Source organism: Melospiza melodia, chromosome 6 (assembly GCF_035770615.1).
Source record: "Melospiza melodia melodia isolate bMelMel2 chromosome 6, bMelMel2.pri, whole genome shotgun sequence".
Taxonomy (NCBI): Eukaryota; Metazoa; Chordata; class Aves; order Passeriformes; family Passerellidae; genus Melospiza; species Melospiza melodia.
Genome location: NC_086199.1, coordinates 51,135,657 through 51,152,154, shown reverse-complemented (window position 1 = coordinate 51,152,154; position 16,498 = coordinate 51,135,657). Strand labels below are relative to the sequence as shown.

At 40.9% G+C, this 16,498-nt stretch overlaps 1 protein-coding gene across 6 annotated transcripts in view; it reads right to left on the bottom strand.

Annotated features, from left to right (window-relative positions):
* Window positions 1-16,498, bottom strand: part of MICAL2 (microtubule associated monooxygenase, calponin and LIM domain containing 2) — a 92,834-nt gene that overhangs the window by 43,413 nt on the left and 32,923 nt on the right. For 2 of the 6 annotated variants that reach the window (XM_063160611.1, XM_063160610.1), the window contains exons 14-24: window positions 15,533-15,604; window positions 14,808-14,957; window positions 13,584-13,688; window positions 12,155-12,373; window positions 11,851-11,952; window positions 11,124-11,252; window positions 5,511-5,609; window positions 5,018-5,098; window positions 3,478-3,664; window positions 2,313-2,401; window positions 1,888-1,987 (exon numbers count right to left, since the gene is read on the bottom strand). In XM_063160611.1, the coding sequence (XP_063016681.1) occupies window positions 1,888-1,987; window positions 2,313-2,401; window positions 3,478-3,664; window positions 5,018-5,098; window positions 5,511-5,609; window positions 11,124-11,252; window positions 11,851-11,952; window positions 12,155-12,373; window positions 13,584-13,688; window positions 14,808-14,957; window positions 15,533-15,604 (1,333 nt within the window). Of the gene's footprint in view, window positions 1-104; window positions 1,988-2,312; window positions 2,402-3,477; window positions 3,665-5,017; window positions 5,099-5,510; window positions 5,610-11,123; window positions 11,253-11,850; window positions 11,953-12,154; window positions 12,374-13,583; window positions 13,689-14,807; window positions 14,958-15,532; window positions 15,605-16,498 lie in introns of those variants that run through there. The other 4 variants (XM_063160607.1, XM_063160608.1, XM_063160609.1 and 1 more) reach the window with 4 other exon arrangements.

Here is a 16,498-nt window from a genome sequence, read left to right as displayed (position 1 = left end):
TTTTCAAGTTCTGTGCATAAAAATAACATTTTTTACCCCAAAATACATAACCACTCTAAAATGTGAAAAGCTCATCCTCATAGTTTAAAGAAAGTCAAACTATCTAGTAGGAAGATCCAGTTTGCCATTTATTTTAAACAGCAGACACATTTCCTTTTCATACCTAAGAGGCAAAACAATTAAAATCATCTTTTCCCACATTATAGCAAATCAAATCAAATCAAATCAAAACAACAAACCCCAAGGCCTGCCAGCCCATAAGCAGCACTGTCATTTGGGACCACTGGCAGGTGATCCTCAGTTTTGGTACTAACTGAATGCAACAGTATTTCCTATTGCTTATGCCACATTCTTCTGGCTACAAATAAATGCTACAGACGCTTTTCATTTTAGGCTACACATATTAGATTTACCTATTTCCTGGTAAACTTCTGAATATAAAGAAGTACTTGAAAGGCAGGGAGCATGCTTACCTCGCTGGCTAACTAGGCTGAAAGTAATGAGCATTGGGATGTCACTGTGTCCTTGCTGCTTAACAGATTAAGGCAGACCTTCTGATTAAGGCTGAGGGACATCTGAAAGAAATTTACTCATCTGCTGCTCCAGATAATACAATTTCACCTTTCTGCCACTAGGTGCACACGTTGAAATGAATTACCCAAGTAAGAAGTTATCATCTAGGAATACATTTTTTGGCTTTTGATGTTTGTTCTAAACCTGCATTTTTAAAAAATTCCAAAAGAGACTGGGAGCAGTGCCTGCACAGAGGCACAACAGGAGTGACTTCACTTACAGAGGAGTGCTCCATAAATTGATATGCCTCATATCAGCCACCAAATGAGGAAGCCTTGACTTGAGGAATGTTCAGTCTACTTCTTCCTACCAGTTTCTTTGACTTAAAATTTCAATCAAGTCTTCACTCAACTATCATTTGCTCTTCAAATTTATTGAAAAACTTCAAATAAATTAGTAGAACAGATAGTACCCACTATCAACAAAAGGTATCCATCACATGTAAAGCAATGTAAAAGGCATTTGACTTGGAGCAATGTGAATTATGTACACTATTTTTTTGAAACATATTAACGCAAGTAAAAATCTCATAACCTAGAGCAAAGATGAAAGCAAGAAGAAAAAAAAGCTACGTGCTTTACTCAGGTTTCAAATCTCAGCCATTTGTCAGAAATATTCCTGAAAGAACAGACATTTTTTCATGGTCTAACTGAAAAAAGAAAAAAATAAGCTGGGGAGAATAGGGGGGAAAAATGGTTTCAAAATGTACCATCTTCTCCAACAGTCTGATCACAGAAAATAACAGGGAGGAAAATAATCTAGAAAATATCCTTCATATGACTCCATGTTCTGGAAATGTGTTTGGACACTGTCCTTCATGCTCTAACATACAGTACATTTTGTGTTGAAAATTTCAATTGTACCTCGCTTCTATCAGAAGGAATCCACCATTCAATGAAGTCACGCGTCACATTGCACGAAGAGCAAAAACAAAGCCCTCCAAACCAAAATTTCCCCTCGAGAAAATAGCCAGGCTGTTAATTTTGAAAATTTGAAAGGCACAACTGAGCAAGACACGCGGAAAGATTCAAACCCTACAGAATCTTTTCACCCATTCAAGTATGTTTTCAAGTGATAGCTCTGCTTCCCGGTACATGTGAGTGAGTACCTCTAGGAGAGCGCAGAGGAGTGGCACCCCAAGGCTCAGGAGTTCGTACAGGTAGGTATAGTTATATGCATTGTCCCTGAAATGGAGGTGGGTAGCGTGCAGGACACCATGCATCCAGTTAGACAGGCGGCTGGGAATGTCAAGCAGATCCCTGGTCACCCGCAGGGGCCAGCTTAGCGTGCCCCCTAAGAAGGAAGTCAGGATACCTGGGGACCTGTCCTCTGGACTGCTAGCAGTGGACAAACTGCTTTCTGTGGTGATCTCTGTGGGTTTGGCTTCCACTTTCTTCCACGCGTCTATCGCCTCCTTAGGAAAAGCGGTAATAAAATAAAAAGTGTTAAATATGTTTCTAAAGTATGTTAGTCCAATTTCTGCTACTGTCTTCAAGTCTTTACATACATTTTCATTTCCAGTTGCTCCGAAGTTCAACTTTACTTTGCATAGAAAAGCTAAATTCCATTGAGAACCAGATTATTATTAGATATGCCAAGCTCACAGAAGGAGGAGGTTTGTATTTTAGCACTGATTTTCCTGCACATGAGGTAGAAAACATCCACACACACACATGTATTTCACTCTGCCCCAGATAAAGGTGCCTCAGCATTGCACTGACAATAAAATCTTTCCATACCTTTCCGTGGATCTGTATTGTTGCCCTTCTCTTTCTGTGTTTCGTACTGATTTTGCAGTGTGTAAAATGAGGTTTACAGTAAAATTTACCTACAAGAGGGAAAAATCATCAGTTACAGGATATGTTATACATACATATATGGAGTGAAAAATCACTGTTGCATCTATTAAAAAAATGAAACCAGGATAATGAACAGTTGGGTGGCAAAAGGAAAGGGAAACCTGGCACTGATTCTGACTAACAGCTCTGAATAGGTTTCTTTTACGGATTTGCACATTAGTTCAGCAACACAAGGTCACTTATCTACCTCTCAGGTATAACATTAATAAACAGCAAAAAAACAACATCCCATAAATACAAAGTTACAAACCAACAGAAGACATCAAGCAGGAAAAAAGAGGTCAATAATCTGCTCAAAAGACATCTTTTCAGAATCTCCACACTTAAAAAGAAAAAGAACCACTTTGACCTTGAATCTTTAGTATTTCTGCAGAGGGAGATCAGGTTAATACTCTGATCTACTCAAGTACTTTGGAAGGGACAAGGGAATTTCAATTCAGTTTGATAATTCCATTCCAAACTTTAAAAGAAAAAAAAAAGAAAAAAGAAGGAAACCCCCAGGATTTAGTGGGATGAAGCACCCAAGATCTGAACCTCTTGTTCTACAGCAGCCTGGAGCCTGGAATAAATCACACTGTGCTTGGTCAGTCCTACTGCTTTCAACTCCTGACCATAACACTGTAACAGAAATAACCTACATTCCCTGCATCCATGTAAATCTGCCACTGTTATGGCTTGTCCTTATAGATCATGTTATTTAATGGCCAGCTTTAAACAGAGATAAGAATAACTTTATATTATTGGAGAAACCTCACCCCTTTTTTCCCCCCTTACTCTGACCTGTGATTTGACAAATTGCATTTTGGTTACTCAACTTATTCTCCACTGAGGATTTCTTCATTTACAGCTCAGGTCTGTCATAACTCAACTCTTCTGAAAAACTAGGACTGCATGTACAAGGACTCAAAGATCAGCAGGGACACAAACAGCACACTTGGCAGACCTCCTCCTGACCGTGCTACCAGGACAGACCTTTCTCCTTAGTTCCAGCAAGAGCACCAATCTCAGACATTTCAAAATACTTCCAAAATAGCTCCTCCATTACCTTCTTCAACATCAAAGGCATAAATTCCTAAGCGGAGTGTTGTAGAACAGATTTCACACTTGAAGCACTCCCTGTGAAAGAAGTGGCCCTCTGCACTCAGCCTCTCCATGACATAGACCCGTTTCTTGCAGAAATAGCAGATGTCACTGCCCCCGATGGACTTGGGGAATTCTTTTCGCAGAGAACCCTGTTCAAAGATAAAAACAGAACATAAAGCTGTGGCTCCACACCCAGATATAAATCCTTATGAAAGGGGCAGCTGCTTTAGCTTCTTGAACGGTTGTACAGCACCCTCCAAGCAAAATTACAGTACGCATCAGTCAGCTTTTTAATTACTCATTATTGCAATTCTGTAGGTTTATGCAAAAATTAATAAATCAGACATCACAAGGACTTTAAAGGGGTGACTTTGATGCTGGACTTGCATCCAGTTTCCCTCTGGGAGTCCACTAACATTTTGATTACTCAGGTCCAAGAGCAGCATCATCCCTGAGTGCTCCCTCATCACCCTGCACCATCCTGGCTACAGGACTCGTGTCTCTCTCAGAAGGTGAAGACACACCTCACCAGCCTCAAACAGCAGACTTGCATCTGCAGCCAAGCAAAAAAACACCCTGAACTCAGTTCAGACACAATCTGGAGAAAAATGCAGGCTTGTGCTTTAAGTTCCAGGAGGAAAAGCAGTCTTCAAACACTCCATCCTTCCCATGGCCACAGTCGTGCCTCCCCTCTCAGCCGTGCTCCTCTTGAGACCACAGCCCAACCTGGGGCTTGGTTAGCTTTAAAAATCACTTGGTTTCCTACCATACACATTCAGAACATTTTTAATGCATTCAAAATACAATCCATATTAACCACACGAAACTATTTTGAAAGTTTGCTGCAATTAGGCTGGTAATGAACATTCTTTAATTGCCACAAATTTCATCCCCTCTTACATACATATGCAAAAGGTACAGAAAAGTGAACTAGAAATTGATTAGATGCCACTGGACTTCCCTTTTCTTATTAGAGGCAGGTAGGAGGGTGTTACTTTGCATTACTGTATTATAGTTGGTACAGGTGAGCATGCTGTGCCTGCCACGTCCATCACCACCTCCCTCCCCTTCCACTACCCCTGCTGCCACAGGAGAGCTACCACATGTGGCATGGAGGAGGAAAGGTCCAAGGCACATTCAGACAGTAGCACACAGTCCACACAACTCATCTTCCATTTGTGAGCAAAAGGCAGCCTTGGAACAATTTTTTAATGTTAAGCAGAACTCACAAATGTCGTTGTCACATAGTCTTGTGCTTAAAAGTTGAGAATTCTATTCCACATCTGCCATTAGTAATCCATTTTGCTCTGATGGATCATTTTAGAGCATGAATCCTTCAAAACAAACAACCATGCAAATGGAAAACCACACAGATGTGCTTTTAAAACTATGGTGTTAATAGATCAGATAGTTACAGTGAAGCTGAAACAACTGAGTTTAGTGCTGGCTGGTAAGTAAAGTGTCATCAGCACAACACAACACCTTACTTGGCTTCCCAGTACCTGACAGCCCTGAGTGGTGGAGGCAGCAGATGGAAAGTGAGGAATGGGGCAAGAACCTGCAGCTCTGTCCAGAGACCGCTTCTGAATTCAAATTCAACACAGAAGAGTGTCAGAGTTGAGAAACAGCCCTCTTCAAAAGGAGGCACAGTGATTCAGCACTCGAGTGTTAAAAATAACTGCATAAGCATGTACTGCACAAAACTTTCTTTAGAAGCCACCCTGAGTAATAATTGTCTTCTGTTACTAATTCTACAGTAATTACATTTAATAAAAGCCTCCTGAAGTTTTAATTCAGTAACAGAAATAGAAATAGAAGACGTGGAGAGCAACATTTCCATCAGCACATTGTGCTGATGTGCACTTGATTCTTTCATAAAGTGTTAGACATTTCATAAGGCTTCAAGTGCTCCACATCTGGGGTCTTAATCAGGATGGCATTTTGGGAACATTACTCTTAAGTCAAGTTACTGTTTCTTTGCGGGTTTAGTCTTACCAGTTCAAGCTGTGGCTTGGGTCTGTGATCATTCACATACAGATTTACAAGAACTTCAGCCACAGCTCCAATTGCACGTGAGACCTTTCCTACAGTCATCTAACCAGGAAAGGGAGGAAGATGAAGAATAGAAGGAAGAGCTTTAGTCACCCTTGAAAGAGAATTTAAAGACAAAAAAGGACAAGAATGATTTGGGCACATGCAAACATCGATACAGGGAGGCAGGAGAAAGAGCAGAGGGGAAGCCCAGCAGAGCACAAGCATGTCCATGCGTGACCAGCGTGGGGCCACAGAAGGCTTCTGTGCAGCCCACAGACTTTTCCCTGAGGATGATCCTGATGGGAACAAATGCTTCTCCTCAAGGCTTCCTGCTGTGTCCATGAAAGGCTGAGCTGGGAGCCACTGCATGGCTATCTGAGCTGGACGTTCTGACATTAAAAAAACCCCTATTGTTCACTTCAACTTCTCTGGGACTTGGTTATAACATTTCAGAACAGAGGGTGGGATTGAACTCCATATTAACACTCCCCAAACTGTGACATTTCAGGGAACATTCTATGAAAATGTATGAACCAAGTCCCACACAGAAATGTTTTGTTGGTGCTCACAGGGCAATAATTTGCCCTCTCCCCAGTGACTCATGGCAATGCCAGGGAAGACTGGAGAAACCACACTCATGAGAGGGAAACTTCTCCTTTAATCTGCTTCATCACACTGCTGCAGCCATGAAAATTAGGCTGTTTTTAACCAAATGCATCAATCAGGCCTGCAAGAAGGCAGCAGTGGCTTAGGCTGTGCCTCCAAAAGCTCAGTAGACAGACCAATGACTGCATGGCGTGTGCTTCCCTGCCCAAACCCTTGCCTGGGCACTGGAACAGGGGAAAAGGGTCTGTGCATGAGTGTGCAAGGGGCAGCAAGCAGGCAGGTACTCTGCTTCTGGAAAACAGACAGTAAAGGCTTCGCAGATTTCACAGAAATATCTTTTGCTCTAAATCAAATTTCCTGTATTGATTGGGATTCCAGCTTTCTAGTCAATGTAAGGTCCCACAGCCTCCCTGGCAGCAAATGCAGCAAGGGCCATCCTGGTCTGGCCAGGGGTCTGGTACTCTGCTTCTGAACTCTGGGCACTGCTTTTTTCCATGAGGACAGATACATGACATCATATGTAACACTCCTTTTGCCTCTCACAGAGCCCAGATCTCAAGGAAGTCACCCTCTTCTCAGTGAAATAATTTGTCTACTGCCACCACACCAAGTCCTGCTAATTGAAGGTTTTAAAGTACCAGAGAGTTACCATGAAGAAAGGAAAAAATATAAATGCAACGGTATTTGGAATACTTTAAAACAATTTTAAAGCATTTTTGATCAAGTTTAAAAACACTTATAATGCACTGTGGGTGTGTTTTCAAAAATTAGTAGGGATTAAAAAATTCAAGGGAGTATGTCCAACCCTTTACAGCTCCCCTTATCTTTTGAGAGTTATCTCATAATTAACTTGATGTCCAGGCAGGTACAAAATATACACATTAAGACTACAAAGGCTATTTAAGGGACAAATTTCTTTCCTGTTTGGTTTTAGTTAGTACAAAAAAACTTAAAAATATTATTCAGTATCTGGACAACTTGTGGGTAACAACTGCAAAGTGAACTGCTAATTTCATACCACAACACTGTCCCAAGTGGCACATCAATTTATAAACCCCTACAAGAAGTGCTACTTGCTACTACAGGAAAACTATGTTCCTTTGATGTTCCTTTGATTTTTTTTTTAAGAACATGGAACAAAAAAAAATTTCCTCCCCAAATTCTGCACCTGTGAATATCCAGAGCCATTTCCAGGCCATGTTGTACATGTACAAGTAATATACATGTAAATGTACAAGTTCTTGTCCACAAGATCCAAGGTAAAAGAAAGTGTTCAAAGTCAGTTGAAGCAGAAAGTTTTCCTTGAACTAGATAAATACTGGAGCAATCAGTTAAATAACAAGGTTGTGCTTGAATTTCAGGAAAAGTATCCTTGAGCCTGAACTACACCTTGAAATTTCTCAGGTTGGCTGATTTCTGTTCTCCATCCATTGGAACAACCTATGTCAACATTAAAGCAGTCAAAACAAAAAAAAATGCATGTTTATACACACTTTAAAAATGCTATTAAAAGGAAATGTTCCTATAACAAATGTGAATTCACATTCCAAGTAAAAGCAAGTGAGATCTCACTTTAATTTAGCAACAATGCCCTTAAAACCATGGTTTAACTTTTGGTCAGCCCTGACTTGGTCAGGGCACGAGATGTTTGCTGTACATCCCTTCCAACAGAACTACTCTGCTCTGCTCCAGTGCCACTCAGTCACCAAACAGAAGCATCAGGGCAGGATGAGGATCCATCAGGGCAGCCCCAAGGGCACCTGCCACCCTCAGAGACACCAGAGAATGTCCTCAGTGCCCCTGAGGCTGCTGCTCTACTGAAGGCACACACAGCTTTGTCATGTTCCATGCACTGTCTGCATGGAACAGGCTCTTGCTCACAGCTCAGGCAGCTTTAAAGCCCTGGCTGAACAGGAATCCTAAAGAGTTACCTTACATGGTGAATTTCAGGCAACAAGCAGAAAACACTTAAGAATCCCAAGAGTTTGTGATTTCCTCAGACCATTGAGCTACAGTGGCACACTGCTTTTCAGCAGGTTGACCAGGGTGGTTATTGCCATGGGAAGAGAAAGCTGCCTTCTGTATTTCCCTGTGTTATTATTCAGAACTGCACAGCCAGCCAAGTAAGCCTCAGTAGCATTCTCATAAAACAAAGGAACTATGCTCTCTGCCTCCAACAGCATACAATGCTTTCCCTTTGTTCTTTCATATCCTTAATGATTTTCCTGGTCTTATTTTGCTTTGAGGGTGATTTATTTACTTTGTGTACAAGCTGCTACGTGTATTTTCCCTCTGAGATAAACAACATTTGAGTAATAAGTTACTGTGTGTAGGAAACACCCCAGCCCTGCTTACTGCTGGCAATTAGAGTCACGTCACTGAAGGGAAGTTGTTGGTCCAAGCTCTGCAGGGAGTAAATTGATTGCAAAAACTTCCCAGTTCTTACAACACACGGTGAGGACTCACTCATGCAAAGCTCAGATGAACAGTGTTTTCTGAAGGTCAATCCAACCTTGAGCAGAAAACAGGAATAACCAAAGCCCAGCCTGTAATGTAATATATGCTAACTCATTATTCTAGCTACGTGAATTTTGACAGCTGATTGAAGCTAGAAGGTACTTTTGATTACTATTGACATATTGCACACAGAAGGTAATTCTTACTAAGTTGTAATGACTTCATGTCTTGAAAGAAACAATACAGTCCCACAGTCTTCTTTTCAAGTGCTCCTTGCAGGACTTGACTTAATAACAAGTTTCTGTAATTATAGAGTATGATTTCATAGCCACCCTTTTCAATAACTGTGCCCCCATAACTAACACTGTTCCAAGCAAAACTGAACAGGTGCAATGGTTTCTCATGTCTGGTAACAACCTCAGAACTCACCTGAAATTTAAATGACAGCACTAGCTATTTAAAACCATGGGAGGTCATACATCATGAAGCCTTACAGAACTCTAAACACTTCCATTACCTTCTGTCTGTGCCGGGGAAAAAACAGAAACACTGACAGCAACACACAGCAGATCTTCCTGTTGGTTTATCAATCCCAAACCACTTTCTGATACTGAAGTCTACACTCAGCTAATGATACTTCTCAGAACAGAGAGCAGAAATTCACATTTTGAGACCCATAATCCCCCTCCTCAAGATAATGGAGAAATAGGCAGTTCCTGGCATATTCACAGCAGAGGTCCAAACATATTGTTGAACAGCACTTGAAAATGCACACTGTGCATCTGAAATACTGTTGAATTTTCATTTAGATAGCACTGCATATTTAGTCAGTGTTTTATAGAGCAGGATAAAATTTTCACATTCTGAAAAGTGTGCAATCTGTAAGGATAAAACAAAGAGACAACTATTTGACCATGAAAGGGCAGGGACAGATTCTATTACCACCTGTGCCCCTGAAAGGAGGAGCAAAGATCACCTGCACATTACTAGACCTGCTATTTAAAAATTCTCCAAAATGCCACACAAAATGCACCACATTTACACCTATGAAATGCATAGTGTACAAGAGGCTGGCAGCCTGTACAACACACGGAGCTGGGTATGCATGCATCAAAATGCTCATGCATGTAGATCTGCCAAAGTGTAAATGTAGGCCTACTTAACCAGCCAAATATTTACCCAGTGAGATGAACATGTATTTACTGTGCTGGTGACAGAACTCGATTTTCTTGCTTCAGCTGAACTGCATTCTACCAGTATCTCTAGAGAGAGCATTTTCAGCTGAAGTAAGCCCAGCCTGAGTGAAACCAAGTAACAACAAACTATTGCCACACCATTCAAATACAAAGGCAAACTAATCAAGGCAGGCAGTGCACTCTAAACAAAATCCAGTTTTTAAAATATCCAGAAAAAAGATTGGTCGGGACAAAGGTTCTCCAAGAAGTGATGTTAAAATCTCAATGAAATTATTTCTCACAGAGCTCCCATATGATTAAAAGCCTAGTTCTCATATTCTAAAGGGTTTTTCAGATAGCTTGGGTTTGAGTTTTGGGGTTTTTTTATTCTCTTTCCAGAGTCACAATAGTCCTCCAAATCAAATGAACATCAGCTCCCAATCTTTTGGAAACCATGACTTAGCTTAAAACCCATCACATGCTACACCTCTTAGCTCATAAAAAGTAAGAGGTAAATCCAGGCAAAGGAATTACTTTGAAGCTGAATGAAGGGAATTAGGGGATTACTGCAGCAAGGCACCTGCTGAGCTTGCAGTGTCCTTGAAGGGCCATGTCCCCTGGATTTCCCTGGGGACTGGGAGCCAGGCAGTCACTGCAACGCAGCCCATGAGCATCAGTCTCTGTAGTAAGAACTGAGTATCTCTGACCCAAGTGTCACCTCCTTCTTTCCAAGTATGGATGTTTCCAGAAGTTCTGCTGCTACAAAGAAATGTATTCTACCTATTCACATGCAGAAGCAAGTTTAAAGTACTAATAATTAAACAAACAACAATTAAATGTCTGTATTGGTAAATGCTTGTACAATTCTAAGACATGTCCAGTCTAAGATGGGGTTAAAATAACCATCATTGTGCAGGTTTTCCCCTGCAGAGCAGATGGATATTCTTATGAAAAGAAACATAAATGCCACCCAAGAAAACTAACCAACCCCACAGCACACAGTTTGCTTTATAATGTGAAGCTTTCCTCAGCATGCCTGCGGTATCATCCTACAGCAGATCATTTAAAATAAGCAGTGATGTAAAATTTTCAGAATTGAAGTAAAAAAATGTTAACCATTTGCTTTGTTCTTCAGCTTTTACCTAAGCCGTATCTGATGACAACATTTCTCTTACAAACATGCAGAACTAACAACAGCAAAAAAAGGAAAGCTTGATTTAAATGTGAATTACAACCCATACAACAGGTTTGCTGGCTGCACCTTCCATCCAAGCCATTTCTCAAGCAGCTTGAGCACAAGTCTGGGTTTTACATGAAAAATCTCTTAATAGAGTACCTGTTGAGAAGAAACAGCAGAGGAAGCTGAACCAACAGATGATGAAGCAGCAACAGCTGAATGATGAGGTGGAGAGCAAGAGGGAGTTGGGGGCTGAGAATGGGGTAAGCCTTTAGTAGGTAGCTTATTCTGTGTAGAGCAGAAACAGGAGAGTTATCCAAGAGACAGTGACATCAACACAGGTTAAGTTCACAGTCATGCATCAAAAAAAACCAGAAACATAACAATGACAGATCTACTCTTCTTGCTACCTCTGCACAGTAAGGGCCCATGGAAATCATCATGGCATCTTCATGGTAAATGGTATTATTGTACTATTTCTTTAATAGAAATATTCACAGTGGGCAGTAAGGTAAGATAGTACTGGGAGAGAGCATAATGAAATCCAGCAAAAACCAGAGTGCACCAAGTACCATTGCTCAGCAGCTGATCAGAAACTGTGAGCCAGCAGTGTGTGCTTAAGCACAAGACAGTTTATTTGAACACATTTCTCTCCTGCTAAAGCACTCTGATTAGCTTTAGGATTCAGATTGTTTCACCTCAATTGAACTATACAATAATATTTAAACAACACTTTTTACTGGTTTCAGTGGAACCCACATTACTTTTCAGATCCACACAGAATGAAAAGAAGTTATAACCAAAACTACTTCAATTTCTTTCCCTTCATGAATTCTTATACATCTTCCAAATAAGCAGTTCTTCAGGTGCAAAACTTAAAATTCACCTTTGGAAACTCCATGTATCCGAACATTGAGGCGAGATGTGCTGCTTTCTCTTTAATGTTCTTTTTATGGAATTCCCTATTTGCTATGGTCTGAGCTCTTTTCTGCAGTGACAGCCAGGGAAGGACAGCCAAGAAAAGAAAGAGAGAGATTTCAGTTAAAACCACATCCATCAACAAAACACAGAAGTTTGTAGAAAGACATCTTATTGTCTTAATACAACCTACAGTCAACAGAGAACAAGCCAGCAAAACCACAGTACACAGATTATCACAGAGACAGAAAGGAAAAGAAGTTGCTTGTCACCTGTTTCATTTTTTCCTCCAGGTGCTGAAGACGCTCAAGCACTCCAGAAAGTACAAATGCAGCAGAACAGGCAGAGGCGAGATTTTCAGAGGTTTCTGACAGACTGGGCTGGGGATCTGTTTTGTGCACAGTCTTTGCTCTCCTGGCCATATGATCAGAACCATTTAAAGACTGTTTGGGTTCCCTGACCTCGTGCTCACTCCTAGCTACCACCTGAAACTGGGAAACACTTGAAGTGAACAAAACTCTGCTTTCTGCACTACCATGCAGGATATGCAGCTTTTAAGGATGCTTCCGACAGAACGGCGCAGTCATGCACATAACCAGAAATAAAATATTCTCACATCACTCTTTGCACACTGTCTACTGCACTTGTGGTGCTTGTGCACATGCACTGAAATAAATCAGTCCTACACAACTTGTGCAGGCCTTGACATCCTTCTGCACACTTGTGAGGTTTTGTGAGTAACCTTGGACAGCAGCAGTGCAGAAGAACATTTTCCTCTAGGGTTTACAGCAAAGGTTTTGGGTTGGGGTATTTTAGCAGCACATCTGCCTAAAACTAAGCTTGCAATTATATTTATGAGGATTTCACAGTCATTCCTGTCATAGTTCTAGATCTAGTCTGACCTAAATCAGCATATCATGTATTTCAGATTTAAGGCATTTTTTGAGGAGTTCAGAATGCATCTCTGAATTTGAGTTTTCATATAAAATACGTTCTGATCTGCTGATTTCCATATGCAACACGGATCTCATTTCACTGCAGACTGCTCTTGAAATGCCATTACAGGATGTTTACTTCAATTTAAAACTCTGATGAAAACTGAGTATTAATACTGTTTGAGATGAGATTGCTTTCAGTCAAAGTACTAAGAGAAAAATTTAGACTACATTTTTCCCCATATATGTGATGCTGCAAAAGAGCTTTCAGCAGAAATTCTTATCACAAGTTCTACTTATAGAAATAAAATACCTGGGCACCAATATCAACTTTTCCATGCTCAAGCCTTTATCTTAGATATTTTTGCCAGGTTTCTCTCTTAGCCTTATCATTACAATAACCCAAAACATTGGGTATATGCACAAATTTTCAGGTACTGCTGTAGTTTTCTCATATGTTAAAAGCAGCTGTGTAATTACATTCATACAATTTGGAGTCTAGATACGGTAACACAGAAATCAACACTTATGTTTTCAGGGTATTCCACACTTTCAGAGAGTTTTCTCATCTGGCAAAGCAGATGTAAAATAGCCTTTAATTTCTACTGGCATTTTTACAATTCTCAGCTAAACGTGTCTGTGAACTCCACAGTTTCCATCCAAATATTGCTTTGTATCTTATGTAGCTCTGCAATAGCAGTGAGTTCCCAGTAGTGAGAGAAATGCTGTGCTTGCCAGGTGTTTGTTACCCACAGGAGCTTCCTACCTGCCTTTTTGGTTGAGGTGGAAGAAGGCTTGGATCCATAGGTTTAGCAAAGCGAGGATTAACAGGAGGGTCAGAGGAGAGCAGGGCTGGTCTATCTGTTAGCTCCTTGTAAAGCATTTTTAAAATTGCAAAGACAGAATGAAGGAGAAGAAGAAAAAAAAAAAAAAAGAAGACAGTAAATAGGATTCAAAGAATTTCTGAGGCAGAAAGAAAGAAAAGCTTATTTTAAAGATGCATTACTATGAAGCTTAACAACACATTTTGCATATTTTTGCCACCTACCCATTTTATTAGCAACTTCTACCATCAAAGATATACTTCAAGATGAACACATTCAGTACTTTTTAACAGAGTTTATGATCAAAATAACTCCCTTCAGCATGGCCAAGGAAATCTCTGGCCACTTACCACACACTGAAAGCTCAGGGCATTGACAAGTAGCCAGGCAGTGTGCAAACAACTTTGGCTCAAGGACAGACAAAGTCACTGGACATCTATAAAGCCTACAGTACTGGAGGACCTCAATATTTCAATAAACAAGCAGATACAAGGATGAAGAAATAAGAAAGTCACCATCTTTGTCAAAACATCCACACTTTGCTCATCCTTCCTTCAGGTCTTTCAGATGACAGATCTAAACTCTGCTAATTCCAGCTGTTTCTGGCTGAAGTGTGATTTTGAGCTTCTCCCCTCTACCTTGGCAGCATGGGATTGTTTTTAAAATACCTCTAGTCACACTAACAACAAACCATGAAAACACTGTACAACGTACAAATATATTCCACTCTGCCTAGTTTTGGAATGGAAATGGCAGCCAGACATATCTTGCAAGAGATTAGGTTTCCTTTTAACACGTCCTAGGTTTTCCATAAAGACAGACTCCACAGGATATGCAGTGTCCTTTATTTGAAAAACACAGGCCACAACAGGCCTTCTGCAATATTGTATGCAGCCACCTTAGACTTCCAAATAACACAAATTCCACAGGCTGGCTTCCATGAGATTCCTAGACACTATAACACAGCAATATGTTATTGTTAGATGCATTAGTCAATCTATATGACTTGTATTGAGAGAAATACTTTTAATTTGCATAAAGTATTAAAACAGACAATCCACTCCAAACACCTAAGACTCCTGTCTTCCTGGGAAATCTGCATTACCTCCACAAGGAGGGACTACAGCTCAATTTCAGAGATGCTTTCATGTTCATCTCTGACCTACCTGTCTCCTCAGAACTGTATTTGAAGCATTCTCTTCAAACTTTGCCAGCAGCTGAGTTGCCATAGATTTGACTTTGTTCTGGTTCACTCCTTCTCTGCATTCACTCTGTTCTTTCCCACTGTTTGTCCCCTGGCTTGGAAAGCCTGAAGTCTGCAAGGAAACAACAAACGGTGTTTTTCTTATGTTTCCTACAACACTCATGAAGGGAGAGGAGGAAAGAGGTAACATCCTTTTCAGCAAAGGGTGAAAGGAAATACAGTCTGCAGTATACTAAAATGACATGTTTAGCATGCAAAAGTCACCCAAAAAATATTTTCTTGGGTCCCAGAGTACAGTAAAAGGGAACATTAATCGATGCTGCTAATCATAAAGCAGAGTCACAAAGGTGACTAATCAGAGAAGGGCTGGAAACCAAGCTGCAATGTAAACTCTTCAAATAAAAAATTGTCTAAATAGACAATTAGGAAAAGGAAAAACAAACCAATACCTTAAATGTTCCTGTGTCAGAACAAAAACTAGTGCAATTTAGTTAATGCTCTACTCCCTCCCAAATGATTAAAATTCATTTAGCTCTTCTTTAGTGCACACCACAGTAAATTCAAGATTTCAAGGGAGAGGATTTTTCTGTGCCATGCTCCAAAGGCCAAACCTCGTCCCCCCAGCTCCCACTGCTTTCCCAGCTCTGGTGCCCATGTGGACACGGGTGGGCACCACTGAACACCAACCTGCTCAAAGACACCAAAGAGGCCTTTCCGACGCCTCTTGTTCGTCTCATTCTCTTCTGTTTTCCCTTCAGCCTGAAAGGGCAAAGCCAAAACAAGTTCCATGGGTTACTGCAGCAATTCCCAAGTTTACCCCAGCAGCTCCTCCCAGCCCAGGAGAAGCTCCATCCCCAGGCAGGTGAGTCTGGGCTGTGCTCAGCCAGGCACACACGGTGAGCAGTGCCAGCATCAGGGGGTCTCGCTGTCCCCCTGTCAGACCCCCCAGCTCACAGGACTGCTCCCCATGCAGGCGTCGGGGCAGTAAAAGCCATCACACAGCCCCTGACTGGGAGCTCTCACTGCACTCAAGTGCATGAGAACACATGCTTGTACACTGTGCTGAACAGGCCCCACAACTTGGTGTTTATCTTTCCCTCTTTCAGTGCTGAGGAGTTTAGAATTCATAAAGTATTAACACATCCTTGAAGAAAAAGGTTCTACAGCATGAGTAATTCTCTGAATTTTCAGCTAGACTGCACTGCTTTCCAGAGAAGTAACAAAATCCAGAAACCCCTCAGTCTTTCACTGTAACCCCCAAATCTCTCTTGAACCATCTGTCTGCATGCAGATCATGAATTCATAGCACAGTCATACTTTAATTTTTGGCTGCATTAAAGGTCTGTCTCCCTCATAAGGTTCACCTCCCTGACTATGGCTGAACATTACAGCACTTAAGCAAACAAATTGCTTATTTTATGCTCGAGCCATGAACATATTTCACTATTTTACTCAATTAGAGATTACACAAATCAGTAATACTTCATACTCAGTCTGCACAAATTTGAAAAGTAGTCAATGCTGGCAAATTTTTATCACTTCTTATAACATTCAGTCGTGATGATTTGATACGGTGATAATTTATGAACAATAAACTATACTCCACTTATTGGCATTTGCCCACGTTGTAACTTAGTGTCGTGTCTGCTCAGC